The sequence below is a fragment of the Pelobates fuscus genome, chromosome 1 (assembly GCF_036172605.1).
Source record: "Pelobates fuscus isolate aPelFus1 chromosome 1, aPelFus1.pri, whole genome shotgun sequence".
Lineage (NCBI taxonomy): Eukaryota > Metazoa > Chordata > Amphibia > Anura > Pelobatidae > Pelobates > Pelobates fuscus.
The window spans coordinates 403,960,698-403,985,221 of NC_086317.1; the positions used below are offsets into that span (position 1 = coordinate 403,960,698).

The following is a 24,524-nucleotide window of genomic DNA, read 5'->3' on the forward strand; positions in this document are numbered from 1 at the left end:
AAGAGTTGAGCACAGGGAGAGTAACATAGTGGATGGTTTAAATCAGAAGCTATCAGACGGTAAATAATCAGATGATCTTCATTGCCCATCTGTGCTTCTAAATTTAGTTAGAGCACAATGAAAAATAAGGCAGGACAGAGAGACCGACAAAAATGGGAGGACATATATGTAATGAGGATTGGCGGTTGAGAGAAACATGGGGAAAGCACTATTCACATAGCAAGGAATTTATATATTAAAAGCGGCACACACCCACAATTTTATTACCCCTATGCCCAGTGGCATACATACAATCCTTGCGGCCCCTGTGCGAAAACTGATCCGTGGGCCCCCTCCCACCATGTGGGCCGGGGCTGCAACACTTGGCGGCGGGAACCTGGTCACTGTATGTATGCCACTGTGTGTGTGTGTGTGTGTGTGTGTGTATATATATATATATATATATATATATATATATATATATATATATATATAATTATTATAAAAACCGAGATGCTTGCACTCCTGGATTAGAGAGTAATTGCCTGGTGCTGGTCAGGCACAAGATACAAAACAATTATTGGAAATGACCGCGGATTCCACTCCAAGGATTTGATGATGGTAAAAATAAAATATAACTTTTATTCTATATCATTTAAAAATATCGACGTTTCAGCCCCACTACATGGGCTTTCATCAGGATGGCAATACAATACACAAATACATATAACATACTTATATAGCAAAACATAAAAGGATCCTTTTATGTTTTCCTATATAAGTAAATTCTTTCTAATGTCTTGTCCTCATATTAAATATCATATTAAAATCCTTCTATAGCCTTGCTTCTTACCACTACCTGTCAACTATGCTCCGCCACTCCTGTATCCATGTGCACCTTCTTTATCCAGTTAATTCTCACTCTTAGCCTCCTACTACTAGAATAAGCTCTTTTTACACATCCAGTCTCTCAGGTTTCCATAAACTCCGTAAAGGGTCACTCCAAACCCCTTAAACATTTCAACTTGCTGAAGTGCTTTATTTGTGAAGAGTATGCCCTCTTGTTTCATTTCATTTTACAAATAGTGCAGATTTCAATGAAAATTGGCAATTTTATGAATTCAACTTATTCCCTCCCCCCATCTGTCAATCAGGCAACAGGTCCTGTTTCTTCCTAGTTGTATAGGTCAGTAGAGCTAAACTCCAGAGGGAGCAATTGCTCAAAACACTTGCCTTGCAAAGACTTCTCATTGAGCTGCATTGGAAAGTCAGTTTGTGATTGGACATGGAAGGGTTTGCAAAGGCTTTTAGTATTTGGTTTAGATATGCATATATTGAAAACGCATGCATGTTTTCATTGGGGGTACATCTACTGGGTATTGTCAGGAATTTGTGAGCAATTTCGAAATAGTTCAGCTTTTAGAATCCTTCAAATCCACAACATTTCCGGCTCAACTGTTTCAGCCTATAAGAGTTGATTAACCATGATAATGCTCAAAACCACCCCAGATGTTTTGTAAATGCAACTGACCTCATAGTTATTAGTTACATTTTTCTTTTCTCCATCTTGTTTTCCTATATTTATTTATATGCAATTTTGTAAAATGTCCATTTCTTTTGGTTATAATGTTCGATTATCTGTACTATTAATATGACTTTATTTTAGCAGCTACAGTATGCTATATCCGTATATTGCCTTTTTGTGCATATTCATTGTATCCTGTGGTTGCATTCAGTATGTGCAAATTCGTGTAACTCTGGAAGACTTTAAAAAGAACTGCAGAACACTAAGTGAACAGTGTTTTCATGCCCCTGCCAGTGTTTCTGGGAGAACTTCTGTTGCTATTAATTTCATTTTTTATTTTGAAAGCATTAGTCTCATTAGTGTAAATTGTAGCTTTCAATTTATTATCTGAGCTGTAGAATCTATGAGAGATTAACAATTAATATAACAATAATGAAGCTTCATGCTCTGCTAAACAAGGTTCTTATGCAGCTCACGTCGTCGGCTGGGAAACATTCAAGGGAGCAAAGGATAATGTATTTGCAGGGATTTTTTTAGTTTATTGTTAAAGGAACACTTGAGGTCCAAGAATACATTGTGATCATTACTTTCCCCCCCCCCCCCCCCCCCCCTTTCATAAGAGATTTGTAGATTTTGCAAAAAGCTCTTGTCACAATAACTTTTATTTTGCTAGGGGAGCAAGGATGTCCATTCCAAATTAAACTATTACAATGGTTAATGGCACATGGGTGTTTCCTCCATAAAGCAGTGTTTGACAAAAGGTGAATCCTGGGGTGTTGTAATATTGCAGCTCCCATGATGCATCAGTGTGTGTGTGTATGTGTACATTTTTTTTTCTTTTCTTTTTAAAACACTTTATCCAAGTATGTCATCCAATGAAATTAACGTCTGCCCTTGAAATGAGCATCCTCTAAAATAAAACATAAAAAATGTAATTCCTGGGGTCTGATAGTTGTGAATAACCCTGTTAGAGTGGGACATTTGTAGCCGCTCTGTTACGGTCACTGTCTAGCACAACAGTGAGAAGTCCTTTTTGAAACTTTGCTATTTTATTTTTTTATTTTAGATTTTTGCAGTGCATAGAAGGTTACAGACTGGCCCGAGGTACCCCAACTGCATTCCTCGGGATTTCATCATGTATTGCATGTTGGGCAAAGGAGAAGACATGTACAATTTCTAAAGTATTCGTATAAGCATCTAAACATGAGGGATACAGGCAAAATATTTAGGAGCATGAGAGTGGGTGCATGTGTGTTTGACAAAGGTACTAGACAGACTATAGTGTGGCTCCTTATGGATAGTGGTCTGCATCCAAGTTGATGCTCAGTGTACCCTGGTTATGAGCTACCATGGAGGCCTCAGATTTTAATAGATAATACTGTCAGCCAACCCCCCCTACGGGGTTTGTTGCTCGTTGCAGAGCTCAGTCCCTTCAGCATCGCGGAGGTGGGGCCCCCCTTCTGCCCCGGTGCTTCGTGAAAGCTGGCAGCCTGTTTCCACGAGCCTGGAATCCGTAGTGGGCCAGGGTCTTCCCTATAGTGATGGTGTGGTGAGTCTGGTTGTCTGTTGCTGCATGATGTCACTTGCGTCTTATAGACCTCCGCTTATGTGGCTGGTGCCTGTGGGTTGTGGCCCGTGTTGCTTTCAGCGCGGGTGGGCATCTTCGGGGGGTTCTGTGGTGTGGGACTTTGTTGCGTCCTTGAGCGTTCCCAGGCCTCTTTGGGCCTGGTCCCGTGCAGTCTGTGCGTGCTTGGTCACAGTCGGCTGTATGCATGTCAGCAGTTTGGCCCAGAAGCTGGCAAAGATTGCATCGATAGGCGCTTACTTGGTTGCTGGGGCCTGAATGGTAAGGTTGTGTCCTCTGCGTACTATGTGTAGTTGAGTCCGATGCGTCCGCCATTTTGGAGACCTCTGCTCTCTCGTTTCGTGAGGGGACTGCGGGGCTCCTTAACGGGTCTGGGGCAGGAGTTGCTCCGTCTGGCGGGGACCGGGATATCCCCAGCCAGTCCATAGGAGTAGGGGTGTGTGCACGTTTCATGCTTGCATGTGGCTAGTGGTGTGGGGATAGAAAGCGACCTTTACCCCTCCCCCCTCCCCCCTTCTCTGGTAGGCCTCATTTTGTTGCCGTGCTTCCCGGTCAATCCTAGTGTCAAGCTTGATGTCTCTGGATAGCTGCAGGCTTCCCCAGTCCGTATAGCTTAGTTTTTGGGATGTTTCCAGTACTGCAGTCCGCAAAATTGTCATGTTTAGAACCCGTGCAGCAGGAGCTCATGCAGGGCACGTCTTGTCAGCTAGCTAGTTAGGCTCCGCCCCCAGCTATTTTATTTGAGTAAAATATTATTGCAATTATAATTGAATGATAAGAACTCTAAATTAAAATGATGTGATGTCTGCTGCTATTTTATTGCAGTACTTAACTATAATCTAATATTTATAGGAAAGCATTCAAAGAAGACAATTCATGTATTTGCTATTGAAGTACAGAACAACAAAGCTATGCAGCGGCGAGTGAGAATTTTACAACTTAAGGGTATATTCAAAAAAGGCCCAAAACAGGTTTTGATAAAGTTCTTTTGAGAAAACGGTAATGTTAACCCTGTGACGTTACTTCAAATCGCACCTCTAATCCATTGCTATCCCAGAAGCAGATCTGCAGATCACAATGTTGATTTTGAGGTGGTCTTTCACAGAGAACGGCAATTGCTGTGCTGTACCAATAATGAAGCATACTGACCATTACATTACATTAAGCCCTTAACGATGTCCTACAAAAGGAGGGCTGTAATGCTGTTATGGCAGCATTTCAATGTGTAAAAACTTAAATAGGCAAGCCCTATTTTTGACACTGTAAATATCCAAAAAAAACACACTTGTACATTGGGGGCGGGGCCGGACCGTGAAGCTGAAAGGAAGCCATCTCATGCAGCTCTGGTGCTAAGCCTGAATAAACACCGATTTTTCTGCCCACAAACTGACTATTAACCCTTCAAAATAAGATATCTGAAATGGGTAACCTGCCAGCATCACAAAGAGACCAACAGACGGCTGCAGATCTTACAAAAGTGAGGAAGCTGAAAACTCGGGCCTACATGATGGCATGAACCTGAGGCCTATTGCTGTGCCTGGAAGCACTCTGCACATGCTCAGTGAACGAGCATGATATGAAAGCGCCTGTCTCTCCTAACGTGCAAGAGGTGACCGGAGAGAACACGCTGCAGCCCTGCACTGTAATGCTGCAATATTATTGTGAAACAAGCCCACTGTTTATGTATGCAAAATGATGTGAATAAAAGCCTATCTTGGGAAAAAAAAAAAAAACTTGTACATTGGCAACATGTGAGACATCATTGAACACAAATGAGTGGTTTATAGTAGACCCCATAGTGGCGATATCATCACTGAAATTGCAGGTTTTGTGTGAATGCAAAAAAACTAATCTAAACACGAACTTTAACCAGGGTTTGTGACCTTTGTGGCTTATAAAGACTGGACAATTTTGAATAACATGGTTTGTCTACTTTTACAAATGGTATGCCATGATGAGGTTAGTTTTCATTCCTGGGCTGCTATACAGTCTCAAAGGCAACATAGGCCCAGCAAACCACTCTGGCAAATTTCAATGTGCAAACATGGAAAAGGGGAAAGCTATACTTGACCTCTGCAAGTTTCCAAAAATCCATTAAACCTGTGCATGGGGGTACTGTTGTACTCGTGAAGCACTTCTGAATGCAAATAAATGCATTTTATTGCAGTAAAATCCAACAGTATTATGACATTCACAGTTAAAATGCCATGCAGAACTTGAAAAATAAGTTTCTTGGTTTCTCACACTTTTTAAGATTTTATTCATATTAAATAGTTTCATATATAAATATTTGATATGAAATGAAAGTCCTGTTTCTCCTGAACAAAATGAAATATAATAAATGTGGGTGCACTTAATATGAAAGAGGTGAACTAAGTTTAAACCACATATAGCGCATATTCCAGGTTTTGTTTACGTTTTGTTTTGATCAACTTGCTCAATTGGCTCAGTCCTTATATGGTAAAAGGGTAAGCATTTTCGCTAGGTTTCTTTACCTTTCCACTGCCTTGTTGGGCACTCTTAAATGTCCAACACCCCCCACACCCCTTCAATAAAAAAATAAATTAAATAAAAACACCTTTTACTAGGTATAAACGTGAATCCAGTGCTACATGCACCCGACTGACATCACATAAAACAATAATTCGTATCTATTCTGTTGTGGTTAGAGAATTGTATATTTAAAGCAGTTTTGAGTAAATTGTTATTGCCTGGAATACGTGGAGGAGGAAACCGCTAGAAATGGGTGTCATAAAGATTCTTTTTATATATATATTTTTTTTTAATGATAAACATGTTCATAAATGCAGTTTATTATTTTTATGTTGTGTTCAGGATTTTCACATTCTCATCCCCACTTCACAACTAGCACTGTTTGTGTTGAAATTAATTGATGAAACAAATGAATGAGAGATTTCCTTTAATTTTTTGTAGAGATCCGATGAAGAAGCTGTTGTAGACCAAGGTGGGACAAGTTCTGTACTTAATATTCATTATGAGAAAGAGGAGCTTGAAGGTAAGCACATGATGCATGTAAAATGTATTTCTCTTTATTTGCAACTAATGCAAATGTCATATTGGCATTCATAAGTTTGTGAAATGGAACCTGGTTAGCTATTAATAAACCTAGAATTTACCCTAAAAACATTCCTGCTTGTAGTGCAGGGCAAATGGGGCAGCTGTCTACAGCCCAAGCATTCCATTTCTTAACAGGCGTTGCAGTGTTATTTATTAAATTAACACTATCGGCATCAAAACAACTTTAGCTTAATAAATCCATTTTGGTGTACAGATCATGCCCCTGGAGTCTCACTACTTAATTCTCTGCCATTTAGGAGTTAAATCACTTTGTTTATGCAGCTCTTGTCACACTTGCCTGCGTGTGAATTACACAGCTTTCCTATACACTTCCTCTACAGAGAAATCTAATGTTTAAACTTTATTGTACATTCTGTTTAATTTAGAATGTCTTACGTCCTGCTCTGTTAATAGCCTGCTAGAGCCTCAGAAGCCTCCTATATGTGATGAAAGTTTAATGTCTAGACCAGGAAGTAAAAACTTCCAAAGTTAAGTTAAGATTCAATTGAAATAAAACCATTTTTGTCATGCTGGCTGTGTAAGTCACAGCAAAAGGAGGTGTGGGTAGGGCTACATAAACAAAAGGGATTTCACTCCTAAATGGCATAAAATTGAGCAGTGAAACTGCAGGGGCATGATCTATACACTAAAACTGCTTTATTAAGTTAGAGTTGTTCTGATGCCTAGTATAACCCTTTAAAGCTAAATATGTTTGTTACAAAGTATATATTTGTTAACAAATTGACTAGTGCAATTTGTAAATGAAATGTACCCTCTTTAATAAACCTCTTGTTTACATTTGCATGACAAATAACATTTTCTAACTCTTGTCTGTCAGTCAATTTAAAAAAATATAAAAACCAGGCAATCCTGTCGGACCAATGGATCTAGCAGGCACATTCTGTTGTGGATTCACTCTTTTTTTAAGGTCTTTGCACCACTTTTTGAAGCAGGCAACACTTTGATAAATCTGCTGAGTTATGAGTTTGATAAAATGATTTCAGAGTAGCAGTTTAGCATAAATACACTTTAAAGGAACAAGTTGAAGTCAGCAATGCAAACAAAAGATCACTGACCCATTAACTGGCAGGACATATGGGAAGCTAACTCTAAAACTTCCAACTGTGTCACAATCCAAGAACAATCTTACTAAACTATGTTCAGGTGGTATATCACACAAGTTAACTTGTATCACATAAAGACAACAGCCACAGGTCTTTGTTGGAGAGACTGTGGTGCTAGGGGAACCTACGAACATATGTAGTGGAGCTGCCCTGAAGTAACTTTATTTTGGACTGAAGTCACAACGCTAATATCCCAAATACTCTCTAAACGTGTTGTCCTGGACCCATGGACTTTTCTACTTGCTAAACCATTCGATGATTGGAATAGGGCAGAAAAGCAACTGTTTAATAAAATTAAACTTGCCGCTAGACAAGCTCTGGCCAAACATAGCTAAAACCCACCACACCTCCCATGAACATGGTGCTCCAAAAGCTCAAGGAGAACTATATCACGGACAAACTGAGTGCTCAAGTTCAGGGGTCCATGAAGACATTCTCTAAAGTTTGGGAGCCGTGGCTATTTCATGCCCCACCGTCTCCTCCCCCTCCCAAAGACACACCCCCGCCATCGCCAACCAGAGACCCCTTGATTCTTCACTACGATCTGTCACGTATTCATCCACACATAAAAATGTGGTTAATGGCATTTACTGTCCTCACAGGAAGTTGTGCCGAGTAACATATCATCTTGACAGGAAAAGTTGTGTCGAGCAGCAATCATGCACATGGAAACCTGGTAATTGCCTTTGGGGTCTAAGGCCTGTTACAGCCAATCAGATCGACAGGAGGGGTATTTAAACCCAATTCTCCTCTTGCTCATTGCCCTGTCATGGTTTCATGCCTATGGTTATCAGAGAGTGCGTTCCTGATCTTGATTTTCTGGTATTTGACTTTGGCTTTGTTTTGATTTCCCTGATATCTGGTATCCTTGACTTTTGGCTTTCCCTCATCTTTGTGTCTGATTCTGTCACTGACCTCGGCAAGTATTATGACTCTTCTTGGAGACGTTAAGTCCGGCCATTCTAAGGTCCGGTTATACGTTATACTTAGTCCTAGGTGTGACACATTACTGCGTGCTGGATCAACTTGTAATCCTGACACTATCTTTCTTTCTCCTCTTTCTCTTCCTCTTTCTTCTTTGCCGAAACACTTTTTTTCTTTTTTTTTTCTTTTCCAAAAGTATAAAACCCTCAGGATCCAAGACAGAGTATCACATCTAAACAATATGCTGCTGCATTCTTTATATAAACCAGTTTATCACCAAGTGGAGAGAGAAGATTACCAATATTGCTATTTCTAAATATTCAGTTGACTTGTTACATATTTCCAAAATTATATAACCCTAACCTTATCTCTGTATTCTGTAACCCTTTTGTCCAGAAAAACCTGTAATGTTGTATATCTCCAAATGCCATAATCCTAACCTCATCTATATTTTGTACACTCCTCTCTGCTATACGACTTATTGCAGAAGTTTTTATGTAATATTTTTTTCTGTAGATTCATGTATGTGCCAAATTGTATACCGAATGTCTCCTGTTATTCTAAGAAAAATAAAGAATGTGTAAAAAAAAAAAAAAAAATCACCGACCCCCCTTTCTTTGCAGTAAAATGGGGATTTTGCTCACCTTTTCTACCACACCATACAGGTCTTCACGTGGCTGGTTCCGCCTCCATGGCTGAGATGATCAATCTTGATGATCTCATCCAATCCAATGCTTTTCCATAGGAAAGCATTGGGAGGCTATTGCGCATGTGTGGCAAAATGCTGCACTACACCAATTAGCATCTCCTCATAGTGAGGCATTGAATTAATGCATCTCTATGGGGAACGTTCAGCACCTCTATGCAGAGCGTGAAGATGCTGAACGTAAGTGCTGCACACAGTGCAGCACTGGACTTGGAAGTACTTCTAGTGGACATCTGAGTGACTGCTACTAGATGTGTTACTGGCCAGCACTGTAAACACTGCCTTTATTTTGAAAACGCAGTGTTTACAGTGTTAACACTATAAGATCATGCTATAGACTCCAGAACCACTACAGACCTACATGGATAGCCTCCACATAAAAGGGACAAAAAATGATTAAACTACAATTTGTATTGCCATAGACCCTTTACTTAGATGCACAGCATTTATTGTTTATAACGTGTTATTGTTTATAAATGTTACTACAGCAACACAGCTTGAGGCTCGGGGAAATAAATTGGACATCATAAATAATGCACAGATCCCACAGTGTTTTAGGTTTTGCAGCCACACATTGTGAATAATTAGTTAACAGGTTGTTGTTTTTCCTTGTCTATTTTTGCTTTCTAACAATATGAACATATTAGATTATACCAATATTCATTTATTTTATATATATACACAAACTAGAAACTAAATAGATTATATAAATATTTTCCTAGTAAATATCTAGAAAAGCCATACATATTTTTTTCCTGAATAAGATGTATTTTGGAGCGCCCTATAAAAATGTAATTGCTGTTATGAGCTAAATATAATACACTGCTACTACTACACTCTCAATGTGGTACCCTCAAACACACAACATATATATAAGAAGAAATAACAAGAAAAGAGTGGAGCATAATTGTTGAGAAAGTGGCTAAAATGCATCCAAACATTCAGTGTCTCCTCCCTTTGCATGCAGACACTGAACTTTCCTCATAGAGATTAATTGATTCAATTCATCTCTATGAGGAGATGCTGATTGGCCAGAGCTGTGTTTGAATGGTGCTGGCTCTGCCCCTGATCTGCCTCCTTGTCAGTCTGCACTAATCCTATGAAGAAGCACTGTGATTGGATCAGGCTACCACTTCTGATGATGTCAGCAGACTGCTTGTTTTTTTGAGGCATGCAGAGTTACAGCTTCAGGCTTGAATACGGTAAGATTTTGCTATATTTATGGAGGCATGAGGAGCCATGGGGGGCTAGATGGTGGTTTTAACACTATAGGGTAAGGAATACATGTTTGTGTTCCTGACCCTATAGTGATCCTTTAAGTAAAATGCATCTGGTTCAACAACAAAGCATGACCTTTTGAATGTAATTTACGAACTACTGTGCCCAGTGGCAGATCTGGAGGGGTGGGGGGCGCTACAGGGCAATTGATCTCCCTCACTGGCCCGATGGCACTTTGTGCTGGGCAGCCGGCAGGGGAGGGAGAGAGGACCTGGGGGAGCTCTAGCCTGCAGCTAAACTCTAGTCCAGGAGCTGCAGGCTAGAGTTCACTCTCACCACTAGCACCGTCAGGGATTCTCCACCGGACTACCAGGGTTTCACAATTGATATCCCACCTATCTGGGCAATGGTAAGAAGAGAGCGGGCATATTAACCATATATATTTTAATTTTAAAAATAACGTATCTGTTTTAATCAGCCCCCTCCACCAACACACTAGAACTCCCTACACATTCACACATTACCCCCCCATACACACACTGTCCCCACACAGTCCCTCACACACACACACTGCCCCCTCACACACACACTGCCCCCACTGCACCCCATACACACACTGCACCCCTCACTCACACATGTACTGCCCCCCCCATAAATACGCCCTATGTCCCCCACATACACACACACACACACACTGCACCACTCACACACACACTACTGCCCCTATCCCGGCCGACCCCAGACAAGTTGTCGAACTGTTCTTAAACGGTTTGACTGCTTACTCTGGGAGGGCGCCACGGCACTCCTGGAACCTTAACCACTACAGAAAAAAAGTTAGTACTTGTGATTTTAATAGTAAACATCCATGTGCAATTCCAGCTAGGGATACTTATTAATCAAAAGGAAATGGAGCACTCACCGGGTCCTTCATTCTATATAGAAGCATAGGTCAGTCTTTGGTTCTCATCTATGACTTTTCCTAAAAGCCAGGAGCCACCTAAATTACTTTAAGAATCTTTAAATCCTATAAATCATTATTTATCTCATCATTAAACCTGAAACTGAATCATGAAGTGTGTCCCGGAAAGGAATTAGTCAAAAGCTGTTAATTAATACTGATATCCAGGTAGTATAGATAGTTAACCAGATGCATATTCGTAAAAAAACATAATAAAATTAAATTTAAAAAAAGCTTTATTGTTATAAATTCAGTAATATCAATAGGTAAAAATTAAAAAAGCTTTATTGTTATAAATTCCGTATTATCAATAGGTAAAAATTAAATTCAACTCTTAAAGATTGGAATCATGTCAAAGTGGTGATAGTGAGCAAATGTAACGAGTTGCTCTAAACAATAGCTATCACTATAAATAGTATATTAGCTGCTTGAAAGATCCACCCTTATATTGTCACATTTATAGGAACGAAAATATTGTTGGTGCACAGAGATTATCCAAAGGGTCCATAATAAAGTCTTATGAAAACCTTTGTTGGTTCTATTCACTATGTATTGTCAAAATAACTTTATTTTGTGACACACGATATCTAATACCAGTCTGCAGCATGGCATTGAAGTTGAGCGTGTTACACCATTATAGATAGTTTGTTGTAAGTCATGATATATTGTGAGATCATCACACGCTGGGAGGAAGTGATTCCCCGTCACTCCTCCCAGCTATCACTAAGAGCCCGCGCGAGAGGGAGTCAGAGTGGAAACGCTGACTCCCATCCACCTGAGCCACCACTGGACCCCAGGAAAGTCACCCTCCTGCACCTAAAAGGTAGGAAACAGGAGGGTGACTTAAATATTGTGTGTGTGTTTGTATGTCTGTGTCTATCTGTCTGTATGTATGTGTGCCTGTCTGTTTGTATGTATGTGTCTGTATGTATGTGTGCCTGTCAGTTTATATGTGTCTTTGTATGTATGTATGTTTGTCGTGTGTGTGTGTGTGTGTGTGCCTCTGTCGTTGTGTCTGTCTTTCTGTATGTGTGTGTGTGTGTGTGTGTGTGTGTGTCTGGCGGGGGGGGGGGGGGGGAGTCAGAGTGAGGGGGGGCCCCCATGGATCAGTTTCGCACTAAGGCCCCATGGGTTATGTGTGCACCACTGGTTGGGGCGATGGGAATCTTCTACGTTATGGCTGTAGGTCTATTCTCACCGGTTTTATGTCTTTTGTAAGTAAGTCAATTTACATTTGGATTGTGAGGCATTCTTTTATTTATTGTGTTTCTCCTCGAGTGAAGCATAGATCATACTATCGGAACTTTTGAGGTTTTTTTGTTAAACAATTTTTTTTTTTTCTTGCTCATGTGTCAAAATGAATTTAATACCATCCAAAATAACATTTCTTAAAAGGGGGGATACATCAATGTCCAAATCCAATACTCGTCTTATGGCCTTGAGGCCTATATTGTGATCGATAATAGTATAAAGCAAAGTGACGTCCAGGGTAGCCCACACGTAGTTCTCTCTCCATTCAACACACTCTAATATCTGAATAAGAAGAGTATTGGATTTGGACATTGATGTATCCCCCCTTTTAAGAAATGTTATTTTGGATGGTATTAAATTCATTTTGACACATAACTTTTTTAATTTTAATGGTAATTGTTATTTACAAACCAAGGGCACCGCCATGGGTACCAACTTCGCGCCAAGTTATGCGAATATTTTTATGGATAATTGGGAAATGTCCAATGTTTGGAATAATAACCCCTTTGGCGCGAATTTGGTACTTTGGCGGACTTACATAGATGATATTTTAATTATATGGAATGGCCCGTCCAGTTCACTACAATCATTTTTTAAATATATTAACATAAATAACCAATCATTAGTTTTTACTCCTCACATAGATCCTTTTAGTATTGATTTTCTGGATCTTAGTTTATATGTAGAGAATTCAATCATTAAAACTAAAACTTTTTTTAAACCCACAATTCCTTTATGAATATTAAAAGTGCACATCACCCTAATTGGCTTAGAGGAGTTCCAAGGAGCCAATTTACCAGAATAAAAAGAAATTGCACAGAAGAAAGGTGTATTTTTTAGATCAATCAAAGTTCCCTAAAGAGAAATTTATAGAAAAAGGTTACTCCCCTAATTTTCTGGATCAAGAAATAAATAGGTGCAAAAATACTGCTAGGAATGATCTTTTAATAAATAAAGTTAAAGATAAGAATCCTAATAATAATTTTACTTTATCTTTTTTTTTTACCCAATACAATGCCCAAGCTTTTAAAATAGAAAAGATTTAACCAGTACATAATATTTCACTTATAGATAATGTTCTCGGTATAGAACATAAGAATAATATGGTCTCAAAAATAAATAAGGTTCTATATAGTAGATACAATAAGGGAAAAATGAAATCTATGTTGAAATGGGAAAATGATATTGGAACTGAGTTTTCATTGGATCAATGGAAGGAATCATTCGATTTGCTTGGAAAAGCGATTCATAGTATGTTTGTATGAATTACAGATTAAATTGGTCCATAGGTGGTATATGGTTCCAGCGAGAGTTGCAAGAGTTCACTCTCCCACAGATCCTCTCTGTTGGAGATGCTTAAGATGTGATGGAACGTTTAGACACATATGGTGGGATTGCAATGCTTTAGATTCTTTAAAGCAAGTGACATCCACAAAAATCAATACCATTCTTAAAATAACAATGGACCTTTCTCCACAACTATTCTTGCTACATATGAATATCCCTACTAAAATTAAAATTATAAAATATCTAATAATTCATATTCTAATGGCGGTTAAAATTTGTATCGCCAGATATTGGAAAACTGTAAATATTCCCTCATGGAGAGAGGTGGAATCCCAAATAGGATATCAACGTTTAATGGAGAAACAGGTATATAGAAACCTTAATATGACAAACAAACACATTAAGATATGGGAACCCTGGACAACTGAGATATCCACTAACCAATAACATAGAATATACTAAAAGAAACTGGTCCTTAAACTTATAAATTCCCACGATATGTTTCCTAATGCCCCTGGTGCACTGTGTGAATGAACAATTTTCCATGTATGTTTTGTTTGTTTAGTCTGATAAGATACGACCAGGGGAGCTAGGCATCATTTACTAGCTAATATAGATTATGAGAGGGCAATTGACATGATGCTGATGCTCCATGGCCGGTCTTACGTTAAATTAAAATAACATAATAAAATGAATTTTGATGAAATTTTAAATAGAACTTTCTTTATATACAATAACATATGATGAATTGGCATCTACTCTATTCCTAAGCGATACCAACTCATGGGACAGAAGCCGTTCTGATGTAAGAAAAAAAAAATAGAAAAGATTTTACAGAAACATTGGCCTCTCCTTTTGGAAGATGACCGTCTGAAGAAACAAATTCCATTGGTACCTAAAATGATTTTTAAGAAAAGTAAAAACTTTAAGAATGTTTTAGCTCCGAGCACTTTTAGGGCCAAAGAAAGAGAAAGTGAAACCACAATACTAAAGGGTTTTTATAAATGTGGGAGATGTAAAGGATGTAGATTTTTACCTAAAAAGACACAATCTTTTAGTAGCTATATAACAGGAGAGTCATTTAAAATAAATGAACATATTGACTGTAATACTACTAATGTAGTTTATCTTTTAACTTGTGGATGTGGTATCCAGTACGTAGGGAGAACAAGTAGAGCTTTGAAAGTTAGGTTTATGGAACATTGTAACAATGTAAAGAAAATATTGACCACTCATTCAGTTCATGTCCACTGTAACAATTGTCCAGATTTTAAATTAGAAACATTTCTGTGCACGGGTTTAGAAAAAGTGACTTTGGATGGCAGAGGAGGAGATTTGGTTAAAAGATTGAGACAAAGGGAAGGGTATTGGATTTTTAATTTGAAAACCCTAAGCCCAACAGGACTAAATGTAGATTTTGATATGGTTTTTTTATAATTTTTTAAATTTTTAATGCCTAATCAATCGATATTTAATCTTTAATATCTATTTATATCTATTTGTCATCCAAATGTCCCTTTTATAGGTTTATATATGTACTTTCGAATTATGTTTTTTTTTGTGAAATTGTTTTATAACAATAACTTTAAGAGTTACATGATCATAAGCGTTTTTACCTATGTAATTTGTATTAGTTTTTATATGTAACTTTTATCATCTGGAATGTTTTATATTGAATTACCATCTTTTTTTTTTTTTTCCAATTCTTTATTTAAACGCCGACCGGCACATTGCATAATAGTACTTTTGGCCTACGCAGAGGCCTAATCACCAGAAGTATCTTAATAGGTGTATTACAGAAAGGAAGGGTATGTTAGTGCATATAATGATACCTTTCATGAGGCTTGCGCAGAAGCCTTTTAGAATTACCATCTTTTTTATGTGAATTCTAATGATTTAAAAGTCCAAAATAATTTGAAGTATGAATTTACGGATTTCTATTTATTTTTACTTTATTATTTTGTATTAATTCCAAATTGATAGTTTTTTATTATATTTATATTATATTTTTCTTTCTGGTTTTGAATAAGATTTGATCGCTATTTTTAATTTTTTTTCCCCCTTCTTTTGTTGCTCTGTATGCGTTGTGGATACTTCCGGGTATGCGATCGTGAAACGCATATTTGCGTTCCACGAGATACCGGAAGTACCGATGCGCATTATCTACATGAAAAAGAGGCTTGGAACGCAAAATTGGAACACAGGCGATAGGACAGCATAATTTATCGGGATTGGCTATTCGGAAGGCGGGCTACCCAACACCCTGTTTAACCCCTTAAGGACACATGACATGTGTGACATGTCATGATTCCCTTTTATTCCAGAAGTTTGGTCCTTAGGGGGTTAAAAGACGGATGGAGAACATTTTAACCACAGACCTTTATTTTTTGCCCCTGAGGAACGCGTAGGGCGGAGGGACCACGACAATACTGAATTGAACATTTATTTTATTCATGGTTAGATTTTTGTTTTATTTTTGTTGTTTTGATGGTTTTTATCTGGCTATTTTTTCCACATTCATTTTTGGGAGGAAGGAAGTCGACACTGTGATTCCTAAAAGTGATTGATATGCTGGATTTCAACTATTTTCTTGTAAGTGCAATCAAATAAATACTATTTTATATTATACTGGTGCACTATGTCCCGTGTGTCTCTCCTTCTCTGATAAGGTCTTAAAAGAAGATAACTGATCCGTCAAGTCTTCAAGATTGTTACACGCCTATACTGCACTTTTATTCTGTGAGTGCAATTTAAATCAGCGCACATTTGGTGTTTTAATTTACTACACTATGTTCTTCTATGTTTATTTTGTTTTGTAGATTGTATTTTTTATACTAGTTATCAAACCAAATAAGAAAAAAATAAAATAATTACTCATATTGAAAATAACAACCCGTGTAGACAAACCTGCTAAAATATTTGCCTCCTGTCATTATAAAAATTAAGATTATAGGTACACTAAAGCTAGCATAATCTACAATTTTAACACATGACCTGTTTTATTGCTCCATTAGAAGGATGGAAATGAGAAACACAGGTGTGCCTACGAGGGTGGGCCTGAAGACCTTTAACATAAAGGACTGAACTTTTTTGATTGTAGTGATTTAAAATTAGGTGTTTCTATAACTCTGATGAGGGGTTCCCCAATTTGAATTTGGGTCAAGTTCCTTTGAATCTAATTCCTGAAGCCTTGTGTCTCTCTGTGCAGAGGGAAGTGTTCGCATTTCCAAAAAGGCAAAAGGATCTTTGGGCCAATTCCCTAATGCAGTTAGGGTCAAGAAATGTAGCCTCTGGCAACGACAGGAGCTTGAGGTTCCAGAGAGTGCCGGCCTGTATTTTGGATCTGTTCTACCCTTTTGGGTGAAATCAGTCTAATATGCAAATGGCCTGGTTCTTTTTGTAATGGCACAAGATGAGCCAAAACCAGCTTTAGATCTGAGTGGAGACCCACCGAAAGGACAGGCTATTTGAGCTCTTGTCTGTTCTCAGTATTCTCTTGCACCCTGTTTCTGCTCTTTTGAGGTTCAACAACAATTGACTTTCACGTATGATGACTTTCCATGCGGGTCTTCACCCAATTCCTCATCATCCTTGGAAACGGACTGGTCCACTTGCCATTCGTCAGTTTGCGGAAATCCGGTGGAGGGAACCAAGAATGAGGCACAAATTAGTGTTAAATTTCCCCTTGGCAATCCTTGTACATGGCTGTAAGGAAGTAGGAAATGTGGTGCTCACCCACCATATAATCCAATGATTTTGTGCTGGGGTTTGCCCAGATACTGTGATAGGCTGGGGTGTAGCCAGTATAATGAGTGGGGATAAACATAAGGGATACTGGGATGTATAGCAATGTTGTAAGTATAGAAAGGGGGTACACCTAGGAGATAACTTTAAGGTGTGCCATGAGACAGATGTTGATCTTCTAGGGCTCACCAGGTAAAATACCACCCAGTGGTATATATGGTATATATGTATGTTGCATGTAAGTGGGATACAATGGTGCCAAGAAACCACGTGGGGGCTCACTCCAATGTGTAAATTGGAATTGTAGCCAGTGGCAGAGCTACCGGGGTCAGAGGGGTTGCAGCTGCAACCGGACCTGACACTCCAGGGGGCCCGGACGCCCTGCGGACTCCTGCGCCGGCCATATAATGTGTTCAGGGGCCCATTGGGTGACCTATGCTGTTAGGGCCACCCAATATTTCCAGGCGCTGATGTTAGACGCTGGGAGGAAGTGATTGCCCAGTCATTTCCTCCAAGCGATCAGAGAGAGATGCACGGTAGGAGAAGGAGAACTCTGATTCCCATCAGCTGGAGCCAGCTACTGGATCCCAGGAAAAGTCACCCTCCTGCACTTAAAAGGTAAGATACAGATACTCCAAATGTTAAATGTTTTATTGAGCTTGTTAATATTTAAAAAAAAAATGTGCACACACTCATGCCATTGTCAAACCTGTATGACTATATAAGTACGCTGTTGTGGCGTTTGTGAATGACACGTACCTACCTGCACAACAAAAATAAAGAATTAAAAAAAAAAAAAAGGTAAGATACAGGAGGGTGACTAAAACATCTAGCATGTGTATGTGTGTCTGTATGTATGTTTGTGTCTGTATGTACGTGGTATGTGTGTGTCTGTATGTATGTGTCTGTATATGTCTCTGTGTCTGCATGTGTGTGTGTGTCTGCGTGTGTGTCTGTTTGTATTTGTGTCTATATGTGAGAAGTATAGGGGCCCCGTGGTTTCTAGTTACACCTCTGGCCAGTGTATATTACTTGAGGTACTCCTATAGGCCAGCTAGTAGGGATTCACCCTAGATAATGCCTATGGAGGCTCACCCCAAGTGCAAAAATAAAGCAATGTTTAGATTGTTGTAATTAATGTAGTTGCTCTTATTTCAAATATATAAATTTTTCTATGCCTTAGGCTCCCCTTCCTTCTCCTATGCCCCAGGTGTAGGTGTGTGTGTGTGTACAGATATATATCTGTGTGTGTGTGTGTGTGTGTATATATATATATATATATTTATACACCCACACACCGTGCAGGTAGATATGCTAACACATATACAGATATACACACAAATACACACAATGACACACGTGCAGATGTATATAGACACAGATACATACTCTGACATAGCTCTATGTGTAATAGAGAGGGTGGAGTTATGCAAACAAAAGTGACGGAATTATACAAGCAAATGGGTGATGTTGATAAATTGTGGGCTGGTAGGGGAAGGCACTAGCAGTTTGCGGCCCGCCCCTCACACCCGGCAGTGTCTGTTTGAGCTGGGAGGAAGTGACCGGCTCTCCCTGCAGATTAAAAGGGGCCCGGTCAGGCAGTTAAAGCGCCACAGTGCATGACCAGGCATCTAGGGCACATGTCCAGTGGGTGGTCCGGCACCGGTGGTAGAACTGCAATTACTGAATTTTTTTTAAATAACCCTGGAGGAACTGGATTGTTTTGAATATGTTTATTAGAGTCGCAGAAATGCATAGGCAGACATTTTCCGAATTGGTAAAAATAACATTTGGTTGCCTGCGCAGAGGCATAGAAGTCAGAATAAACAAGCAATACAGTAAATTGGGTGTATATGGGTTTTGCGAGATTTGGTATATCAATGGCATTCAACAGGTATATTAGCGTATTATGCAGGCTTTTTAGTCATCAGTGCAATACCTAAAAGTCTAACTACGCGTGCGATAGCGCTTTCAGCATTGGTAGCCTTATACGTAGTTAAACAAACCTGCAATTAAGTAAATCAAGTGTGTACAGACTTTGCGAGATTTGTTTTTGCTCTAGATAAAACTTCTAAAAAAAAAAAAATCTACTAAATATAAGTCAGAGTAAACAAGCAATTGGGTAAATTCAATGAACTTAAACTTTGCAATATTTAATATATCAAAGGCATTCAACCTGCATAATAACGCGTTGTGCTGGCGTTCTGTTCATCTGAGCCATACATAATCCTATGAGGCCCATATTGCATAAGAGTTTTATTGACCAGGTAGTATAGGGCAGCTTGCTAAATCTTGCGTGGGTGCAGTTCGGCGGTGCCTAATTAAATCTAGACAGATATGGCCGCGGGTTCTTACTAGGATCAACAAATTGTTCCAATTTTTGCTGCGCGGTTAAGTTCTGTTTAACTAAGCATGCAGTGGCACTGTCAGCATGTGTAGCCCTATATATAATTAGGTGAGCAGTGCCTTTCAAATGTGGACAGGTGAATGCACTTTTTATTAGAGTCGCAGAAAAGCGTAGGCAGGCATTTTGCGAATTGGTAAAAATAACATATGGTTGCCTGCGCAGAGGCATATATGTCAGGACAAACGAGCAATCATATTAAAATGTGTTGGTACAGGCAGATATCAGTTTTAGAATGCTCACGTAATTCATACCTTGAAGGTATGAGTGTGAAACCGGAATGGAGCCTTACAGTTGGGGCCCTATAATGCTAAAATACTAACAAGTAAAAATAAACTTTAAATATAGGGGAAAACTATATTATCTGTGTTGTCTGTAGAGATCAGGAAATGCATGACATGACTTAGCCAACCATGAAGCACCAGTGATCTTCACCAGTATATCTTCACCAGTATATCTTCAATATTAAAATCTACCGTGCAGCTGTAAAGCTGTACAAAACACTGAAGCCCTAGCAATACATAACTTCAATGATAGCAGGGGGGAAGAAATGAATTGGAAGCCTCTCTTATTAACTTATTAACGTGTATACATATATGAAATAAACTACTCAAGACTTGGTCTTCTGCACGTGTGTTCTGCTGTATACTTCTCGCATAAATTTGTGGGAAAACTGTGCATATTGTTTTTTGTGTTACAGATTTGTTATATAGTGGGTGTTTAACGGGTATAAGAACGCATTGTGCAAGCTTTATATTCATCTGAGCAATACCTAAGCTTATGAGGCTCATATTGCATGAGAATTATGTCGGCCTAGTAGCATGGGTAATCTAGCGTGGGTGCTGTGCAACATTAATTCTAGGCTGATGCGTCAGTAGAATTTTCGCTAGAATCAACTAGGGGCTTCATAAAGTACGCCCACTTAAGCATTCCAGAGGCACTCAAACAAGCAGTTATGCAGTACAGGTGAAAAAGAGAGAGGAAAAAAAAAAAAAAAAAAATATGAACACAAACCCAAAGGGGAGCAAATAAAGTTAATTGAGAACTTCAACGCTTTTAACGGTTTCAGGGCTGGTCTGTCCTTGAGATCCGTTCACTGAGGGCCGCTCATTGCACAGCTGCCGTGCTCTTCTTGGGACGCCGAGTCTCCGTCTGTCCTCCCCGCGACAACCCCAGTCCGTCTCCAGGGTCCCTTGTAGCTTTGTGGGCACTCGGGAGCAGGGGCTGTCCATACGACTCCCACAACTAGAGTCCACGGGCCCCCCTCTCCCTGCACCTCCCCATCACCACCGAAGATCCAGGACTCAGAGGAGCGTGTTGCCCGTTGTCTCACCCAGTGCCGGCCACTTTCTTAAAGCTGGTGCGCACCCCCCCAGCCACCGGTCCGCCAGAGGGGCTGCGCAGGCCCGCCCCACCGGGCTCACGGCTTCAGGGACATGGCCCTCTGGGAACCCCACATACCCAGGGGCTAGGGCACCCACTCCTCCGGCGGGCAGTCATCATGGGGGATCCATCCAGCGCTCAGCTGTGCCCAAGTCCGCACAGGCCGTCCAGTACGGCCCTCCATAGTTATCGCTCTCCACATTTACACCTCTGATGTTGTGGTAATGCCTTTAGGGAGTGTTCTTGCTGGTAATGGGGCTATCTCTGCGTGAGTCCAAGCCTTTTTGCTCCCGATCTGGGTGCCTCCTCGGACGGGTGTTTCAGCCCCTCCGCGTGCACCTCTGATGTTGCTGGCTGGCTGAGTTTCATGCAGCCGGTGCCAGTGCAGGCGGTCGGCATCCCGCTGCGATCCGCACCTCCACCTGGAAGCCGGGATATCCCCCGCTGGCCAATGGGGGGAGGGGGGGCAGGGCGGTGCCCCGGGCCGAGTATCTCCCCCTGTCGAGGTGTCTATAGCGGGATGTCTCTGCTCCGCAGTGCCGTGCTGCCTGTAATGGCCGCTGGTATTCTGGCACTCTGCCACGTGTAGGCCGGTCCCGGCCCTCTCCACTTGCCTGGCTTGCGGCAGGCAGGCATGCAGGCACCTGGGGTAAGCTGGCACCGTTCTCCGTTCAGATATGGCGGGATATTGTACATTTAGGCGGTCTGGGGCGATAGTTTTAGTGCGTTTTTTATCAGCTCAGTGCAGGAGCCCATGTTAATGGCGTCCGATTGGCCCGGCCCGCCCCTGAGGAATTGGATTGTATCCCTAGGTGTACCACAGGTTGGGAGCCGCTGTGATACATTTTTCCTCTCTACTGTTTTATGATTGGTTAATCTTCTGTTCACTTGTGTTGCAATACTGCTTTCGGTTGAGTAGTAAAGAAAGATCAGCAAAAAGAAAAAAAAAAGGGGTGGCGTCTGACTTCTGGTGCATATGGCGGCTTCTTGTTAGAGCTCCGTACCACCAGACGACACTACAGCTATTAATAGCAATTGCTGACATCGTTAACCCAACCCGACCACCCACAAACAAACCTCTGTATGGGAGGCAGGAGGAAATTCAAACACGGGACCTCCGTGGCGCAGATATTCCGCAGGCACGCGGAGAGAAAGCCGCCTAGGCCCGAGGACCTGCCGGAGTCAGAGATTGACTCAGAAGCCAGTGAGGTTAGCCACGATGCCTCACCTGTCACACTCAGGGATATAAAAGGGCTCCTGAGAGACATCAAAGCAAATATGGCCTCTGAGCTCACTAGACATCTGGCCCAATCAAGGAAGGCCTGGATCACTTAGAACGGCGCACTGTAGCAGTGGAGGAGAAAATGGAGGACGTCACCTCCACAACCTCAGCACATGGCAGAGCCCTCCTGGACATCCATGACAGACTGAGATCACTGGAAGACGCACAAGAAGACCTAAATAACAGGTCACGCTGCAATAATATTAGAATTAGGGGGATCCCAGAAATGGTCACCATGGACACGCTCCACACCACCCTGAGGGAAACGTTTTGCAGCCTGTTACCAGAGGCCCCCCCTGCTGAACTTCTTCTGGACAGAGCACTCCAAGCACCCTCTGCCACCGCCAGCCAACCATGAGATGTCATAGTGCGCCCTCACTACATCCATGTGAAGGAGGCATTGATGAGAGCATCTAGGGACACCCCCTTACAAATTGAAGGCCACAAGTCCAATTCTACCAGGACATAGCTCCAAGCAATCTATGCAAAAGAAGGGAATTGAGGGAAAAAAAAGGCACCCAAGCCCTCACCCAACAGAGGATGCGGTATGACTGGGGGCACCCCTTCAAACTAATGGTCTGCCTTGACAACCAAACGTTCACTTTACACATGTGGTGGATGTCCCGGACTTTGCGGCTCAACTAGGCCTACTAAACCTCTGCATGGAAGTACTTCAACTACCCCAAGGGTCGCAAGCAGCCCTACTCATGCCACTGAACCCAGCCAGAAACCGAAGACCTCAGAGCCCAAGCAACCAACGCTCACAATCTTCCAACTAAGGAGATCCAAAAACCTTACCTCCAGCACCCAACCCTAACCAAGATGAAGAACGAGCAAGCAGCAAACTCACCCGACAACGCCTGCACACCCGAGACTTTCCCCTACACCTACTATGCTGTACACGTCGACTACCATGCCGAAGAACTATGCTGTACACTTAGACTACCATGCCGAAGAACCAACACAGCTGGCTCACTCACAGAGATAAGCATGCATTCCAACTCTCAAGGATGTATACTAGATAACTGAACATTGCATTCCCGCTATGTTTTATCCCGTAGCTGCTCTCCCTAGATTGTTTTATGCATCTCCATAACCAACCAACAAGACGCACATGTAACCCAATAATGGTATTACACACCAATTATTTAGACAGCATGTACCAGCACACAGCCTCACTCAAACAACTCAATTGGGCGACGAACACACCACCCACATCCAATTGCTTCCCACCATAACCAACACCCCAAAATACCCATCACCTGACATAGAAGCAAAAGCACAAGCTAACACACCATGTGTGCTACAAAAGAGAATGGGACCTCTCACCACAGACACATGCAAACAACCTCACAACATCCTACACAACGCAGGGGAACATACCCCTCACGCATGCAACCTAAAGTACACCACTTCTAAATAGCCTTAACAATAAGTGGTCCTTGCAGAATGTATATTATAGTTTATAACTCCACCATAAGCCGACAAGTTAATGTATTATAATGTATTACTGAAAACAGTTTCTTAGCCAGTTAACTATGTTTATTTGAATAGCCCCAAAGGGGTGCGTGAATATCTCCCTCCCCTCCCCCCCTATTTAAAACCATTGCCTTCTCTCTCCTCCCGCTGTTTGTGTGTGTTTTTTTTTCTTTTTAACTTTTTCCTCCCCCTCTCTTCACCCCTCACCTCCTACCCCTAATGCCAACCTTCACCACTTGCTCAGTGGTGACAACTCAAGAGGCAACCATACAAGCACTTAGGCACCAGGCCCTCTCGAGCTTAGAATAGCAGAGCCAACAAAACGGCCTGAAGAATCCCTCCACCCGATGCCCCACTCCTCAGAGATTACAAACCTTAACACAGAGGAGCACTGACTACTGACAACACACCTCTAACCCCCACCCTTCCAATATCACGCACCCAGAGTTGATTGAAATCACCAAAGGAAACCTACATTCCGAGTTATGTTAATGTACTTCTTATAATGGTTATAATTAGTGTAAAGAAATGTAATGCTTTAAACTGTGACAGATAACCTGTATGTAGAACCTACAAGTGTAACGCTATCTGTTGACG

At 40.9% G+C, this 24,524-nt stretch overlaps 1 protein-coding gene across 1 annotated transcript in view; it reads left to right on the forward strand.

The window, feature by feature from the left end:
• Nucleotides 1–24,524, forward strand: part of LOC134569204 (electroneutral sodium bicarbonate exchanger 1) — a 240,494-nt gene that overhangs the window by 145,663 nt on the left and 70,307 nt on the right. Inside the window, exon 2 of the mRNA XM_063428122.1 lies at nucleotides 6,024–6,105. Within this exon, the coding sequence (XP_063284192.1) occupies nucleotides 6,024–6,105 (82 nt within the window). The remainder of the gene's footprint in view (nucleotides 1–6,023; nucleotides 6,106–24,524) is intronic.